The sequence below is a fragment of the Enhydra lutris genome, unplaced genomic scaffold (genome assembly GCF_002288905.1).
Source record: "Enhydra lutris kenyoni isolate GAN:26980312 unplaced genomic scaffold, ASM228890v2 scaffoldscaffold52, whole genome shotgun sequence".
NCBI lineage: Eukaryota > Metazoa > Chordata > Mammalia > Carnivora > Mustelidae > Enhydra > Enhydra lutris.
In genome coordinates, this window is record NW_019154136.1 from 2,073,528 (window position 1) to 2,088,667 (window position 15,140).

The 15,140-nt window shown below is 43.5% G+C and overlaps 1 protein-coding gene across 1 annotated transcript in view; it reads left to right on the forward strand.

The window, feature by feature from the left end:
* The window catches only part of LOC111157101 (pirin), a 120,278-nt gene that overhangs the window by 6,653 nt on the left and 98,485 nt on the right, over positions 1-15,140 (forward strand). Inside the window, 1 exon segment of the mRNA XM_022518346.1 lies at positions 5,159-5,251. Within this exon segment, the coding sequence (XP_022374054.1) occupies positions 5,159-5,251 (93 nt within the window).

The window sequence follows — 15,140 nt, forward strand, 5'->3', positions numbered from 1 at the left end:
AGTTCTATCAATCAGATCCTGCCTACAGATCACAAGGCATGCCCCTGACGTGCCCTTAAATACTTGCTAAATGTTTACTGAATGTTAGGAACTTGATTTATTCCTTTAAAAGACTTTATTTGACCGAGAGAGTGTGTGCTCAAGCAGGGGGAGGGGCAGAGGGATGGGGAGAAGCAGTCTCCCCACTGAGCAGGGAACCCGACCCCGGGCTCCATCCCGGACCCAGGGATCATGCCCTGAGCTGTAGACAGACACCTAACCGGCTGAGCCACCCAGGAGCCACCAGAATGTTAGGAACTTTAATAAGTCCTAATGCCCAGCCCTGCAAATCACACTCTAGTACAGTAGTCTGATGCGAGATACTCTTGCTTGTTAGAGGAAGAGTGTCTCACACTTACGCCCCATCTCTTGGCCACAAACACTACATCCTTTTGGCTCTTCTCGACCAGCCCCCGGCTACTGCAGACTTTTGCTTGTGCTGCCTTTTCTTCCTCTGCGCATCCCCGTGTCATGGATTGGTGACCAGAAGTTTCGCTATTGGTGACCAGAAGTTTCGAGTGTGCAATCGGTGTTGAGCAAACAGTCCTTGCCAGGTGATGACCCTTGTCCTGCGAGCGGCAGATGGTGATGAGGGAGGGCCTGGAAAGGAGGAACCTCTGCTTTCCGCCATTTATTTCATAGCAGGACATACTTGCTCATGGGAAACTCCATTTTTTTTTACACAGTTTTTTCTTTTGCGTGTATGTGTGTGTGACAGTATTTTTACTTCTCTGCTGCAGCATAATGGCTGGTGTCTTAGCTCAAGTGTCCCGCAGAGTGATTTGATATTCACGTACATTACGAACTGGTCGCTGCCGCAAGCCTGGCCACCACCTGTCAGCAGACAGCACTGGCTGTCCTGTCCGTCCCCGTGACTTACGTATTTTGTGACTGGACGTTTCTGCCTCTTCAGCCCCTTCCCCTATCTCTCGGACACCAAACTGGTACCAAGAAGCAATACATATTCATCTCCTCTTTACCCATATTTTAATATCAGAAAATCCTAATAGCGTGGAACTAAAAAGCCACCTTAAAAAGCCATCTGAAGCCTTTCTTTTGCATGTGGGGATGGTGTGGCTCGGAGACGGGTCGGTGCGCACCCCGGCCACTGGTCTCAAACCCACGGCGCTCTAGGCATTGGCCCCGCTGCCAGGCACTCATTGTTTCCAGTGCTTCAAGCTGTGTATTATCCAGTGAGAGGAAAAATACATAATACGAGAGGAGCATTTTCACCCTCTTCCTCCCAGCCCTGGTTCCATTCACGGGCTTTCACTGAGCTGAAGTGGGTTATATGGGTGACGGGGTAAGACTGGAAAGGTCTAGGACTGATTTTCCCTGGAAGGGGCAGAGAGCTGGCGGGGGAGAGAGTCCATTCAGGAGGCGAGAGGGGAGGAGGAGGAAAGGAGCGCACTGTCTCCCGGGGGTGCAAAGGTGAGAGGGCGTGAGGGGGTGAGGAGTTGAGTGAGAGGGGATGGAAATATTGGGGACTTGCCGGACAACAGTGAGGGTGGTTTGAAATGGACCTTGAGGTTGAAGCGCCCTCTTGGGTGTTTGGGGGAGGATTCAATAAATGTTTTTTTTGTACTTTTCAGTTACCTTTTAGTATTTCACTGCATGAAACACAGGATTGGGATGGGCTGCAAAGTGGCCCAGCTTTTTAATGGGTGACAGGCCACATTTTAAAGTGAAGGAACTGAGACTTGGTTATGTGAAAAACTTGCGGTAGCTTGTTAAATTTATGTGTGTGCACACTATCTGGGGTGTGTCTGTGTGTGTGCATTTTCCCATGGAACGTGAAAATCAGAGAGTTGAAACCAGAGACAGGGACACAGAGAGGGTCTAGTACTCTCTAGAAATTTCTAGTAGCATGACCCAGTAGACTCCCTGAGATAAAAATGCAACTTAAAAAATGTAATTAGTTCACCTGCCGGGAAGCTGGAGAAAGGCTTAAAGTCTGAAAACAATGAGAAAGAAAGAAGAAAGTCTGAATAGTTTCATAGCCATTAGGGCAATGGAGTCAGTATTTTATTTTATTTTTTAATATTTTAACTATTTATTTGACAGAGGGCAAGATCACAAGTAGGCAGAGCAGCAGGCAGAGAGAGGGAGGGAAGCAGGCTCCCTACTGAGCAGAGAGCCCATGCGGGGCTGGATCCCAGGACCCTGGGATCATGACCTGAGCCGAAGGCAGAGGCTTTAACCCACTGAGCCACCCAGGCGCCCCTGGAGTCAGTATTTTAAAAGCCTGTGACAAATACGGCAGCTCCACATGATTTTACAGATAAATTTCACCCAATATTTAATATTTAAGATACAGATAATTCCAGTTCTGTGCAGACTGTCTAGGGAAAGGAAGCTCAAGGGAGTCCTCTCATCACTTCATGAAATGGCATTGCCTTGCAGTCAAGACCGGACAAGGACAGCAAGTGAAAGGATAATCATGTTGCTTTTATATACATTTTAGCAAGAATCATAAAATATTAACCACCCAGATACAGAATGTATTAAAAAGATAATATATCGCCACAAAGTTTGGATTGCCGAAATGTAGCAAATTTGGTTTGAGGTTGGTTAATCTAGTTATGTAATTTACCAACATTAAGAGATTACAGGAGAGGAAAAGTATCTCAATAACACAAAAAAAGGGTTCAATAAAATTCAACAACTGTGTATGTTCAAAACATTAATAAACTAGAAGAAGTGGGGATTTTTTCTTCTTATGAAGAGAATCCGCAGAAAACGTGCATTAAACAACCTGTGTGGCGGTGAATCTGTATAAAATCGAGGAAACAAGGACATCTATTACTGTCACTTCTCAGCATTGTTGTAGATATGCTAGCTTGCAAAAAGACAAGAGAAAGAAACAGAACGTGTAAGGCTGGACAATGAAGGGGAAAAACCCGTTATTTGCTGACGGGTGTTGGTTGGGATATTATTCCCCCAAATATTTACTGCCCACCCCCTGTGGGATTACACACTCCCCCCAGTTTTAGGTACATTAACTGTGAGTCCCATAGGCAGGGTTTAAGTGCCCTCCTCCTGCCCTGGGCTTGGCCATGTCACATGCTGACACCAAAGGGACGTGTTAACGTGATTGTGCCTTGTTGGCTTGGCTTCCATGTGCTCTTGTCCTTGGTTATGAGAACAGCATGTCCTAGATAGTGGACACTGTTTCAGCTTGGGATGAAGAATGACAAGCCGTGTGGAGGCCAGCCACGCCTAGCAAAATCCAGAGAAAAGCAGCCTGCCACACCTTTAATGCAACCAAAGGAATTTGTGAACTACTGGGCAAAAGCTTATTTAAAAAAAAAAAAGATTTCTGTTTATTCATTTAAGAGAGAAAGAGACAGCTCACGAGCAGGCAGAGGAAGGGGGGAGAATGCTCAGCCTCCTGGCTGAGCAGGGAGCCCAGCGTGCAGCTCGATCCCAGAACCCGGGGATTATGATCTGAGCCGAAGGCAGACACTTAACAACTGAGCCACCCAGGTGCCCCTGGGCAAAAGCTTATTGATAAATACACTGGTGATCTGAATGTCTGGAAAGAAAACCCAAAGTATGGATAGATTATTAAAATTAATAAGAGCTTAGCAATGTTCAAAAATCACTTTTCTATTTACATTTTTAATCCTTAGTAGCATACTATTCAAAAACACAATTTAAAAATCGTATTTACAATGTCATTAGCAATGTTAGCTACAAAAATTAAAAAAATATATACAAAGTCTTTATGGAGAAAATTACAAACCCTATTGAAAGACATTTTAAAAGCCCCAAATAGGTGGAGATAACTATGTTTATGTATAGGAAACCTCAGTATTACATAAATATCAACCTTCCCTAGGGACACCTGGGCGGCTCTGTCGCTTAAGCATCCCACTGTTGATTTCAGCTCAGGTCATGTTCTCAGGGTTGTGGGATGGCGCCCTGCCTCGGGGCTCCACACCGGGTGCTGAGCCTGCTTAAGATCGTGTCTCCCTCTCCCTCTGCCCTTCTCCCTGGGTTCATACATGTGCGCGCTCTCGCTCTCTCTCTCTACAAAAAAAAAAAAAAAAAGATTAATCTTTCCCACTTGGTCCATAGACTCAAAGCGATTCCAATCAGAAATACATTTCTATTTCCCTAAGCTTTTAAGTTTAATAAAAACTTTTGTAGAATAACAAATGGCCAGGAATAACCAAGATAGCTGTAAAGATACGCCGACGACTGCCTGATCTGTTTCTGCCTCTCTCACACTTTTGTACAACATACCAGACACTGATGATCCGTAGTTTTATTTTTACAGATAACGTTTATGTAGATATCTCAGAGTCAGTGTGACCTAAAATGACTACCTAAAATAACTATTTCAGGGCTGCTTCTTCTGTTAGATTCCCTGGGCTTCTGGATGCCTCTCCCATCTTCCTGGGCACCATCACTAGACACCTGGGGACGGGGCATCCAGTGCTCCTCTGTTTCTCATTCTCCATCTCTACTGCCGTTGCCTGAGTGGAACTTTGTTTTTGCCTGGACTAGTGAAAGTGCCTTTTGAATATTCTTCATCTCCTGTCTCTTCCTTCTCTCAGCCATCTTCCACTTGAATGCTAGAGTGATCTTTCTAAATCTGATCTTAACCTGGTTAAAACCCGTCACTTTCAGGATAAAACCCCAACTCCTTTAAGATTTGGCCTCTATCCTCAGCCCATCTCCCATCATAATTTCATGTGTATCTTTGCCTGGATAGAGTAGTCTAACATATGAGTTAAATTGTCCTCCTCCAGAGCATTTATGATAATGCAGTCACTGGTGGGTTTTATTTATTTATTTTTTTGCATCTGCTTAGGAAAGACAGTATCTGGTTTGTGCTAACCCTTTAGATCTTAGATGACCGTGAAATGTTTTTCCTCTCTTTGTACTTCTTATAAAATCAGCTCTTTAACTTAGTCAATCTCTGTGTGTGTGTGTGTGTGTGTGTGTGTGTGTGTGTGTAAGTAGTTTTTGCCTGAAAATAACTGTCATTGCAAAAGTTTATCATTAGCTATGTCATTTTCGGTGAGTTTTGTTAGATCTATCCATGAATATAGCCCCGACTAGTGTGGTTTAAAAGGCATGTCTAATCTGCTGGATTTAATTTTTATTTCAGTTGAAAAATCTGGATCCATTTTTACTGTTTGATGAATTTAAAGGAGGTAGACCAGGCGGATTTCCTGATCACCCACATCGAGGTTTTGAGGCAGTAAGTAAAATAATTTGACTCCAAATGTGAGTATTTTTGAATTTGCCTCTGTTATTAAATCTAGTAATCATTTCCTTTTTTTTTTTTTTGAAGATTTATTTATTTGAGAGAGAGAAAGAGTGCATGCACACGTGGGGAGGAGGGGCAGAGGGAGAGGGAGAGAAAATCTTAACCAGACTCTGAGCTGAGTATAGAGCTGTCTCAGGGCTCCATCTCATGACCGTGAGACCACAACCCAAGTCAAAACCAAGAGTTAGACGCTCAACCAACTGTGCCGCCTAGGCACCCCAAAATCTAATAGTCACTTCTTGTTTTAAATATTTACTGACTTAAGTAAACTCTACACCCAGTGTGGGGCTCAAACTCACGACCCTGAGATCAAGAGTCGCATCGTCTTCTGACTGAGCCAGCCAGGCGCCCATAGTAATCATTTCTAATAGAAAACTCAAAGTTAGAATCCATGAATAATAGTTAAATTAATTTATGAGTTCTTAGCTATAGACTAGCTACTATGGCAAGCCACATACTTTACATGAAGTATATTCAAATTTAAATATTTACTGGTTTTAATATTCTTTGAATTTGTGCAACTGGAGACATTTTTATTTGAGCAGTTAATAAGGAACAAGAATTGGTTTCTGGGGCACCTGGGTGGCTCTGTCTTTAGGGTGTTGGCCTCTTGATTTCGGCTTAGGTCATGATCTCGGGGTTGTGGGATCAAGCCCTGTGTGGGGCTCACGTGCTGGGCATGAAGTCCAGTTGGGATTCTCTTTCTCTCTCTCCCTCTGTCCCTCCCCCGTCCCCCCCCAAAAAAATTAAAAAAAAAAAAAGAATGGGCTTCTTAAAATATTTATATAATTAAAATAATTTGTGAGAGAAGAAACAATTTAAGATGTGATTTAAATAATTTTATGTAAAAAACGAGTTTTTATTCAAGAATATTCAGAAATGTGGAGCACCTGGGTGGCTTAGTGTGTTAAGCCTCTGCTTTCGGCTCAGGTCATGATCTCAGGGTCCTGGGATCGAGCCCGGCATCAGGCTCTCTGCTTGGCAGGAAGCCTGCTTCCCCCGACTCCGCCTGCCTCTCTGCCTACTTGTGATCTCTCTCTCTGTCAAATAAATGAATAAAATCTTTTTAAGAAAAGGAATATTCAGAAATGTTTAATCTCATAATATTTATACTCCAAAGACAATCCAAGAACACTATTAGTATTTACTTCTAAAAGGAATTATAGAATCAAAGGCTGAAATAGAACATAGCCTAAAAACTAGGATTTTTACGGTCATACCAATACATTTACAAATTTAACTGTAATATTTGTAGAGATGGGGTGAACACTTATTTTCAGTTTTAGATAAGGAGATAAAAATGTATAATGCAATATTGTGGCACTTTAAGAGTCTCATTTTCCACATACACCTATATTCTGAGAAAACGCGGGGACAGTTAACGAGAAAATGTAGCCATCTGCTCCACGGGAAGAACCTGTATTAGGAAACAGACCAGGGCTCAGTGTATTTGTCAAGCCAATTATTGAATGAGTAAATATTTACTAAAGACTGGTGCATGAAGGTATTGGTGTCAGGCAACCTTTTGTAGGTTGGGTGTGTGTTTGTGTGTTGGGGAGGGAGGGAGGCTAAGGAAGAAGAAGGCTTGGCCCCTGCTTGCTTCCAGTTCCCAGTCTGGTTAAGGAGGTGAAAGATGGACCGGTCAAGAGTTAACCACTGCATTGTAAAGATTGAGTAAACCAAGAAGCTTCTGGAAATAATGCGAAGGAACAAGGTAGTTGGACCAATCTCCCTTCCTCACTTAGTCATTGGCCTTCAAGTTCTCTTCTTTGTTAGCTTTTGGGGGGCATCATGTCTTGCCTTACAGTAGTAAGGGAAACCATGCCTTTCACCTACCCTACACCCATGCTGGATTCTGACTCAGTTTCCAAAACACATCTCTCCACCATGCTCCTCTGCTTCTGGTTTCAGGACATCGTCACCACCTTCTCCCACAGCTCCAGTTACCACTGTACTCGTCCCTCAAGCTCTTTTCAGATGTCACTGTCTCCATCACGTTTCATAAGACAGTCTCAAGAGGGTGCACTTTCTCCTTCGTTGGGTCCCCATAGCTTTCTATGTTTACCCGTCTCATGCACAATAGATGTCTACGGTAGCCTCGATCGTATTCTGTCTGTCGTGATTGGGGTTAGGAATGGCCTCAACCTCCCCTTCCATGGTCAGGAGGACTGAAAATTGCTTCAACTGAGATAATCCCACACCTCTCCATGTTCTGCAGGTGGAGATACTCAGCGACTATGGGCTGAATTTAATTGGATAAGAAAGATTTTGCTAAAGACAATGAGTACATTAAACCAAACGAATGATGGCACACATTGCTTTCTTTTGCATTATGGAAAGGAAACTTAATTGCCTCTATAAATTGTAATTTATAAATCGTAAGGTGCTCAACTTTAAATTGTGAAGGAGTTCAGCTGTAGCCTACTGCTGTTTGGCCCTTGACTTTTAAGTAAGAATTTTCCTTAAAACCGAAGTTATAATTACAGTCAATACTCATTATCTGTGGAGTCTATGTTCGTGAATTCATCTACTTAATAAAATTTATTTGTAACCCCCAACGCTGTACCTGTGGTGTTGGTGCTGTCTGTCATGGACGAGTGCAGAGCGGATCAGTGTGCGTGGTCCTGGCCGAGGCCCCGCTGCCTTCTCGGTTCAGCTCGCTGACTGTAAACAGGTGTCCTTGAGGTCTACTTAATACCGCATCTTCACATTCTTGTGCTTTTTGTGAGTGATTTTGCTGTTTAAAGTAGTCCACAAGCATAGTGCTAGAGTGCTGTCTAGTGTTTGAAGAGTAGGAAGGCTGTAACGTACCTTTTGGAGAAAGGATGTGTGTTAGATACTTTTGTTCAGAGTTGAGGGTAGAGGGCTGCTTGCCTTGAGTTCAGTGTTAATGAATCAACTGTATATATGTGTATACACACACACACACAAATGAGGTGTCTTTAAACAGAAACACACATAAAACAAGGTTATATATGATTGGTTGATGAAAATGTGGTTGGAGGCTCCAAGGGACCAGACCCTGTATTTTTCCCAAGAGCATTGGTTGGTTCGGTGTTCACGAATCTGATGATTGTGGCAACTTTAGAGAACATAACGACTGGGAATAACCAGAATCAACTGTATATGTTTTTCCCAGGCGTGTGGGTTAGCCAGGGGCTCCTCTATCTCTTAAGGTGAATGTTAAAAGTATGCAGTTCAAAACCAGGTGCACTTATAGGCTCTCATCAACTCCTCCTGACTCATTTTCTACAGGCTTCGTATAAAGTTTGAAAAGGCTGATTAGCGTAAAGAACGGAGCTGGGGGCGCCTGGGTGGCTCAGTCGGTTAAGCATCTGCCTTTGGCTCAGGTCATGATTTCAGGTTCCTAGGATGGAGCCCCACTTTGGGCTCCCTGCTCAGTGGGGAGCCTGCTTCTCCTTCTGCCCCCCACTCCCCACTCATGTTCTCTCTTTCTCTCATGCTCTCTCAAAGGAATAAATAAAATCTAAAAAAAAAAAAAAAAAAACAACCACAGAGCTAGAATCACGTATGTTGTCCTGCTGCTCAGAAACAGGTGTCATTATTGTTTTGATAAATTTACTTTCAGTACTTTTTTTTCTGGTGTCATGTTGTATGCTTTCTGCCTTTTTGTTTTCCATTTAACATTATACCGTTAGCATTTCCCCAGAATTCAAAAAACTCATCTTTAATGGCTTCATTAGGTCCCTGCCATGAAGGTTGTACCCATCGACATTACCACAGCAGTGTAGGAGGGTGCCTGTCTTTCCTCAGCATCACCAACATCGTATATTTGTCCAACTTTTCTTTATCTTTGCCACTTGATAAGGGAAAAAGAATGCGTCATCATAGTTTTAATTTTTTTTTTTTAATTTTATTTATTTGTCAGAGAGAGAGAGAGTACACATACACACAAGCAGGCAGAGAGGCAGGCAGAGAGAAAGGGGGAAGCAGGCTCCCTGCTGAGCAAGGAGCCCGATGCGGGACTCGATCCCAGGACCCCAGGATCATGACCTGAGCCGAAGGCAGTGGCTTAACCCACTGAGCCACCCAGGCGTCCCAATAGTTTTAATTTTTTAAAAAATTTTATTTATTTATTTGATAGAGACAGTGAGAGAGGGAACACAAGCAGGGGGAGTGGGAGAGGGAGAAGCAGGCTCCCTGCTGAGCAGAGAGCCCGGTGTGGGGCTCGATCCCAGGACTCTGGGATCATGACCTGAGCCGAAGGCAGACGCTCAACCAACTGAGCCACCCAGTTGCCCCCATAGTTTTAATTTGCATTTCTCTTATCTGAGTGAGGTTGTATCTTTTCATTTTTAAATATTTGTTTTCCTTACGTATTTATATTCTCGGCCTATTTATTTTTCTTTTTGGGTTGCTGGTATTCTTACTGTGTTATAGAAGCTTCTTCTATATTAAGGAATCAGGCCCTTCTCAGTGATCGGAGTTGCCAGAGTGTTAAGAGGGATTAGGCTGGTTTTGCAGGCCCCAGAGGTAATCCTTTGGATACAGAGCATACAAACAAACAAACAGAAGGAGGAAGTTCCTTTCTTCTTCTTCTTTTAAATTTTATTTATTTGAGAGAGGGAGAGAGCGAACGAGCACAGAGGGAGAGTGAGAGGGAGAAGCAGGGAGCCCAATGGGGGGTGGGGGGACTCGATCCCAGGACCCCGGGATCATGACCAGAGCCAAAGGCAGGTGCTTAACTGACTGAGCCACCCAGGTGTCCCTATTGCACTTGTTTAAACTCCCTGTAGCTAGAGAAAAGTCTCTTTGAAATTATAAATTTCCTTCTTTTTAAAAAGATTTTATTTATTTATTTGACAGAGACACAGCAAGAGAGGAAACATAAGTAGGGAGAGTGGGAGAGGGAGAAGCAGGCTCCCTGCTGAGCAGGGAGCCCAATGTGGGGCTCGATCCCAGGACCCCGGGATCATGACCTGAGTCGAAGGCAGATGCTTAGCTGACTGAGCCACCCAGTGCCCCAAGAACTTTCTAATAATATAGACCGTGTATATATATATGTAAAATATAGAATAGGCTTCTTGAATCAGTGATTTTCTTATGCCTGGAGAAATAACAAGGATTCACTGAATGTTAACATAATGGGTGCGTTTTCAGGATCAGTGGTCCTCCAAATAGGCTGGGTGCTTACATGAGTCAGTGTTGTGCTGACGGACATTAATTTTTTAAAATAAAAGTGCAATTCTGCTGTACTAACACATGAATATAAAATATAAATAGATATCTACATTATGAGTGCATGCTCACATTTTTTTCAAATAGTGATATGTGATCAAAGAAATGAGAATATTCTATAAAATTCATATTACCTTGAGTGTGAACTGTGAAACTGGGACCTCAGACTCCCCCTCTGCTCTGTGGACGCATAATCTGCATTTCATCGGCATCCTCGAGCGATTGATACGCGCAGTAGGATTGGAGAAGCGCCCATCTAGATGATCTTTGAAACCAGAAATACTATAATTCTGTAAGAGCGAGGACCTGATTTTACTGAGTTAGCAGGTAATCCTTTTTTTTTAACTTAATACTTTGGATAACTACATCTTTTCTGTTAAAAACTTGCCCGACAATGGAGGAAGAAGGAATGTGCTGGAAAAGGAGGCACAGCCGAAGGTCACAAGACCAAGGGGAAAAATGCGTTCAGTATTTCCTGTGGGCAGTTAGGACTCTGGGGAGCCCTGTTTTCAAAAGGCCTGAGTGGTAAAGAGTGGAATAATTCTGTAGTTACCCATTTCCGGTCAGTCTTCATATCTTGATTTGCTTAGGGCAGCTATGAACAATCCAAAACAGAATGATCTGAAAAACCCATGCCCTGCCCAAGTTTAGCACTTGAAGTTCAGTGCCCCGTTGATGAACTTTTCACCTGTTCTGAGAAGAAAGGCATTTTGTGTCTTTCACAATCATCCTCTAAGTTACAGCCTTGGGTCTTTTCTGGTTCCAGCACTGAAGGTCCCATGCTCCAGGGGAACTCCTCAGTCCTGGGGAAGCCGGCGTGATCAGTTACTCCCGCATAGGGACATTAATGACACCATCATAATTCAGGGACACTTAAGTATGACTTCGTCGCTTACGTTCTTAGCTGGGCTTCGAAGGTGTGTTTTCACGTTTTTCCCTGCAAGCCTCAGCAGGCTTTTTGACTTGTGCTCAGAACAGACCCGTCCTGTTGGCAGGGGTGTGACCATTGGAAAAGTCACACTCTTATTTGCCAGATGGCAGCCGGCAGCCTTTGCATGCAAAGGCTGGACGATACCTGGGGAGGAAGGGAAGGGTGCTGGTGATTCACACCTCAAGCTTACGACTGCATTCAGACCTCCCATCTCCCACACAGCCTGTAGTTTCTAGCTTGCTGGTTACTCTCCCAAATGGAGCCATACCATTCTCGAAGTCAAGCTGTGGAGGGGACGGGCAAAAAGCTTGATTAAAATCCAAACCCCTTTTGCAAAGACAAAAGCTTACTCTAGGAAAACTGGGAAAGAAGGGTACATTCACAATATCGTGATGACTTTTCAGTGGACTTCCCGTGTCGTGTCTAACACTGAGCTGTTAGATATAACCCTGTTCATTTCAGGAAAAAAAGAACACTAGAATGTCTCCCAGAACCATTATGATTTAATATGGCCCTGGAAGCTTCGAAGCTACTCATAAGAGTCAAGGCTGTCGGAGAGGAGGAGGAAAGATTGTTTATTTTTAGGAAATATGGTAATAAAAACAAATCCCACAGTGGCCACATCCAGCTTTGGATGGTGATGTGATGGAAGGAGGACGAAGGGCAGAAGCCGTGCTTATAGTGTATGCATGTAGATCTTAGCTTCTGTGTTTGGCATGATTTGGGTTGGGGCTCAATAGATTATAGGAAGGAATTAAATCTAAGAGTATCAGCCAAAACCTCTTAGTAAGTGGCTGGATATAAAATCATTCTGCAAAAGTCAGCCACTTCCCTACATGAAAGCAATAACCAGAGAGAATGGGGGAAATATCCCCTTCATGGGAGCAGTGGGAGCCCCATATATCTCAGAGGAAAAAGTTACTCCCCTTTAACCCAGTAACCTACTTCTAGAAATCTAAATAATTTTCTGGAAAAAAAATAAAAGTAAGAACAAAGGCTTGCTGTACAAATGTTTATTCCAATTTTAAAAAGTTGGGAAAAAGGGCAACAAAGTATCCAAAATAATAGGGGAATCGTTATATACCTGGAAATTACATATAAGGAAGTTCTGTATCTGGAAGATGGCATATTCAACATTATTTATAAAAGCAAATATTGTAAACAATTTCTATTTTCCTTAATCATGGGCTGTTTAAATCAAGGCTTCTCAGCCTGGGCGCTAGTAACATTTTGAGAGGCTAACTGTGCTGTGGGGCTGTCCTGTACGTTGTAGGGCATGGAGCAGCCTGCCTGGGCTGTACTCACTAGATCCTAGTAGCTCCCCCCACTTCCAATGGTGATAACAAAAAATATTTCCAGATACTGCCTACTGCCTGCTTTGGGGTGGGCGGGCTACTTGATGGCCCCCAGGTGAGAACTCACGGTTTGAACACACGAGTCTATAAAATGACATACGCGATACATTACACAGCCATTAAGAAGAATGCCACAGCTTGATATGTTCTAATACAGAATAATCTCCATGGTAGTTGGAACGTGCCAGAATTATTGTGGCATAGTGTAGGATTTATATAAAAAACAAAAAACTATACCTTTATTCTTTGAAAATTTTTTATTTTAAAGATTTATTTATTTGAGAGAGAGGGTGCGCTTATGAGTGTGCTTGGGGGTGTGGGGGAAGGGGAGAGGGAAGAGAGAGTCTCAGGCAGACTCTTGAGCTGAACACAGAGCCTGACGTGGGGCTCGATCTCACGACCCTGAGATCATGACCTGAGCCAAAATCAAGAGTCAGATGCTCAACCGACTAACTGTGCCACCCAGGGCCCCCCACCTTTATTTAAAAAAAAAAAAGGTTTTTTATCAGTTGTATTATGGGAAAGCTGGGCTGTTTTAACAAGTGATTACTTGTACGTACTACATTAATACAAAGAAAATAGAACTCCAAAATTCACGTTACAAGTCCAAAAGATGGCGCTTGGTGAAAAAACACTTAATGACAGATACGGATACATAGTCACAAGGCTTTTTGAAAATATTTAGCAGTTTTTAGTATTTTCACGATATTGGGCAACTGTCACCATGGATCCCAGAACATTTTCATGAACCCCAAAAGAAAGCCGATACTCATGGAGAGTCCCTCCCCATCTCCACTTCCCCCAGCCTCTGGCAGCCATGCTCTCTATCTCCATGGGTTTGCCTATTCCAAACATTTCGTACAAAAGGAATCATATGCTATATGGCGTCTTGTGTCTGGTTTCCTTCCCTTGGCAAAATGTTTTCAAGGCTCCTCCACATTGTAACATGTGTCAGAACTTAATTCCTTTTTATGGCTGAATAATTATCCATCGTATGGCTCTGCCACATTTTGTTTATTCAGTCCTGTGTTGATGGACATTTGGGGTATCACCACTTAGACCTTGATTCTTGGGTATGCCTAAGTTATCTCTGAGAGGACACCCAGGAAGCTGGTCCTGTGCCTTCTAGGGAAGGCTACTGAGTGATGGAGGGAAAGAGTTCATTTTCACTCTAACCCTCTTTTTCTTGTGGTGCCTTTGCAGTTTTGAGCCATGTGTATTAGTTATTTAAATAACGCTATTTTCAGAATTCCCTCTTCACACACCATATTTGAAGATCAACAGTGCTTTCGTGCCTGGTGAAGTTCCTGGTGCCCACTGGCCCTCTGGGAACTCCTGCCGAGGCGTCCAACTTGGGTCTGCCCTCTCCATGTCAAATCAACCAGTCCACCAATTAAGCTAATAGCGTAGGCCAGTGTGTAATGGGGAGGGTGACTCAGGGGCACCTTCCTTTAGGAGACATTTGTGTGCCATTAGAGGGTCCCGTGAAATATAAAGGAGCGCCTCAAGTTAGAAAGTGTAACTTTCTCCTCGAACTCTTCCCCGGCCATAAGGAAATTAAAATTGTGTGTGTGCGCTTGCATGCGCATGTGAAGGCAAGTCTACAGGGGGAGCAGAGGACTACTAGTTGGCAAGACCGTCAGAAAACAGCTGAGGAGGAGCAAGAGAGGTCCCATTGATGAAGTTTCACATTCTGAGGGAGAAGCTAGCATTTCTCACAGAAAGGTCTGGGAGAGTTTCCTTTAGTACAGCCTTAAGGATTAAGTTAGATATGAGGAGAGGAAATTCTGGTGGAGGAAAAGGTAGAGGGTACGGCGTGGGGATATCCTAGAAATGGTGAGTAAGTAGTTAGACTTAAAAATTCGATGTGCGTAGCAGGGTGCGCCTGGCTTGCTCAGTAGAGCATGTGACTCATAATCTCAGGGTTGTATGAGTTCAAGCCCCACATTGGGCCTAGATGGAGCTTACTTTAAAAATAAATAAATAAAATAAAAGCTCTGTGGGATACATTTAAAAAAAATTGGATGTGTAGGGTGGGGTGGGATCTAGAGCTGTAGGTTGGGCCTTTACTGGGGAAGGCCTTCCACAGTAGAGCTTGACCTCCAGTTACGAACGATGGGCAATGTTTTCTATCCCGACACTCCCCAGTTAATGCTGTTGTTTCTTTTTCTTTTTTAGATTTTATTTATTTATTTGACAGAGATCACAAGTAGGCAGAGAGGCAGGCAGAGAGAGAGGAGGCAGCAGGCTCCCCGCTGAGCAGAGAGCCCGATGCGGGGCTCGATCCCAGGACCCTGAGATCATGACCTGAGCCGAAGGCAGAGGCTTTAACCCG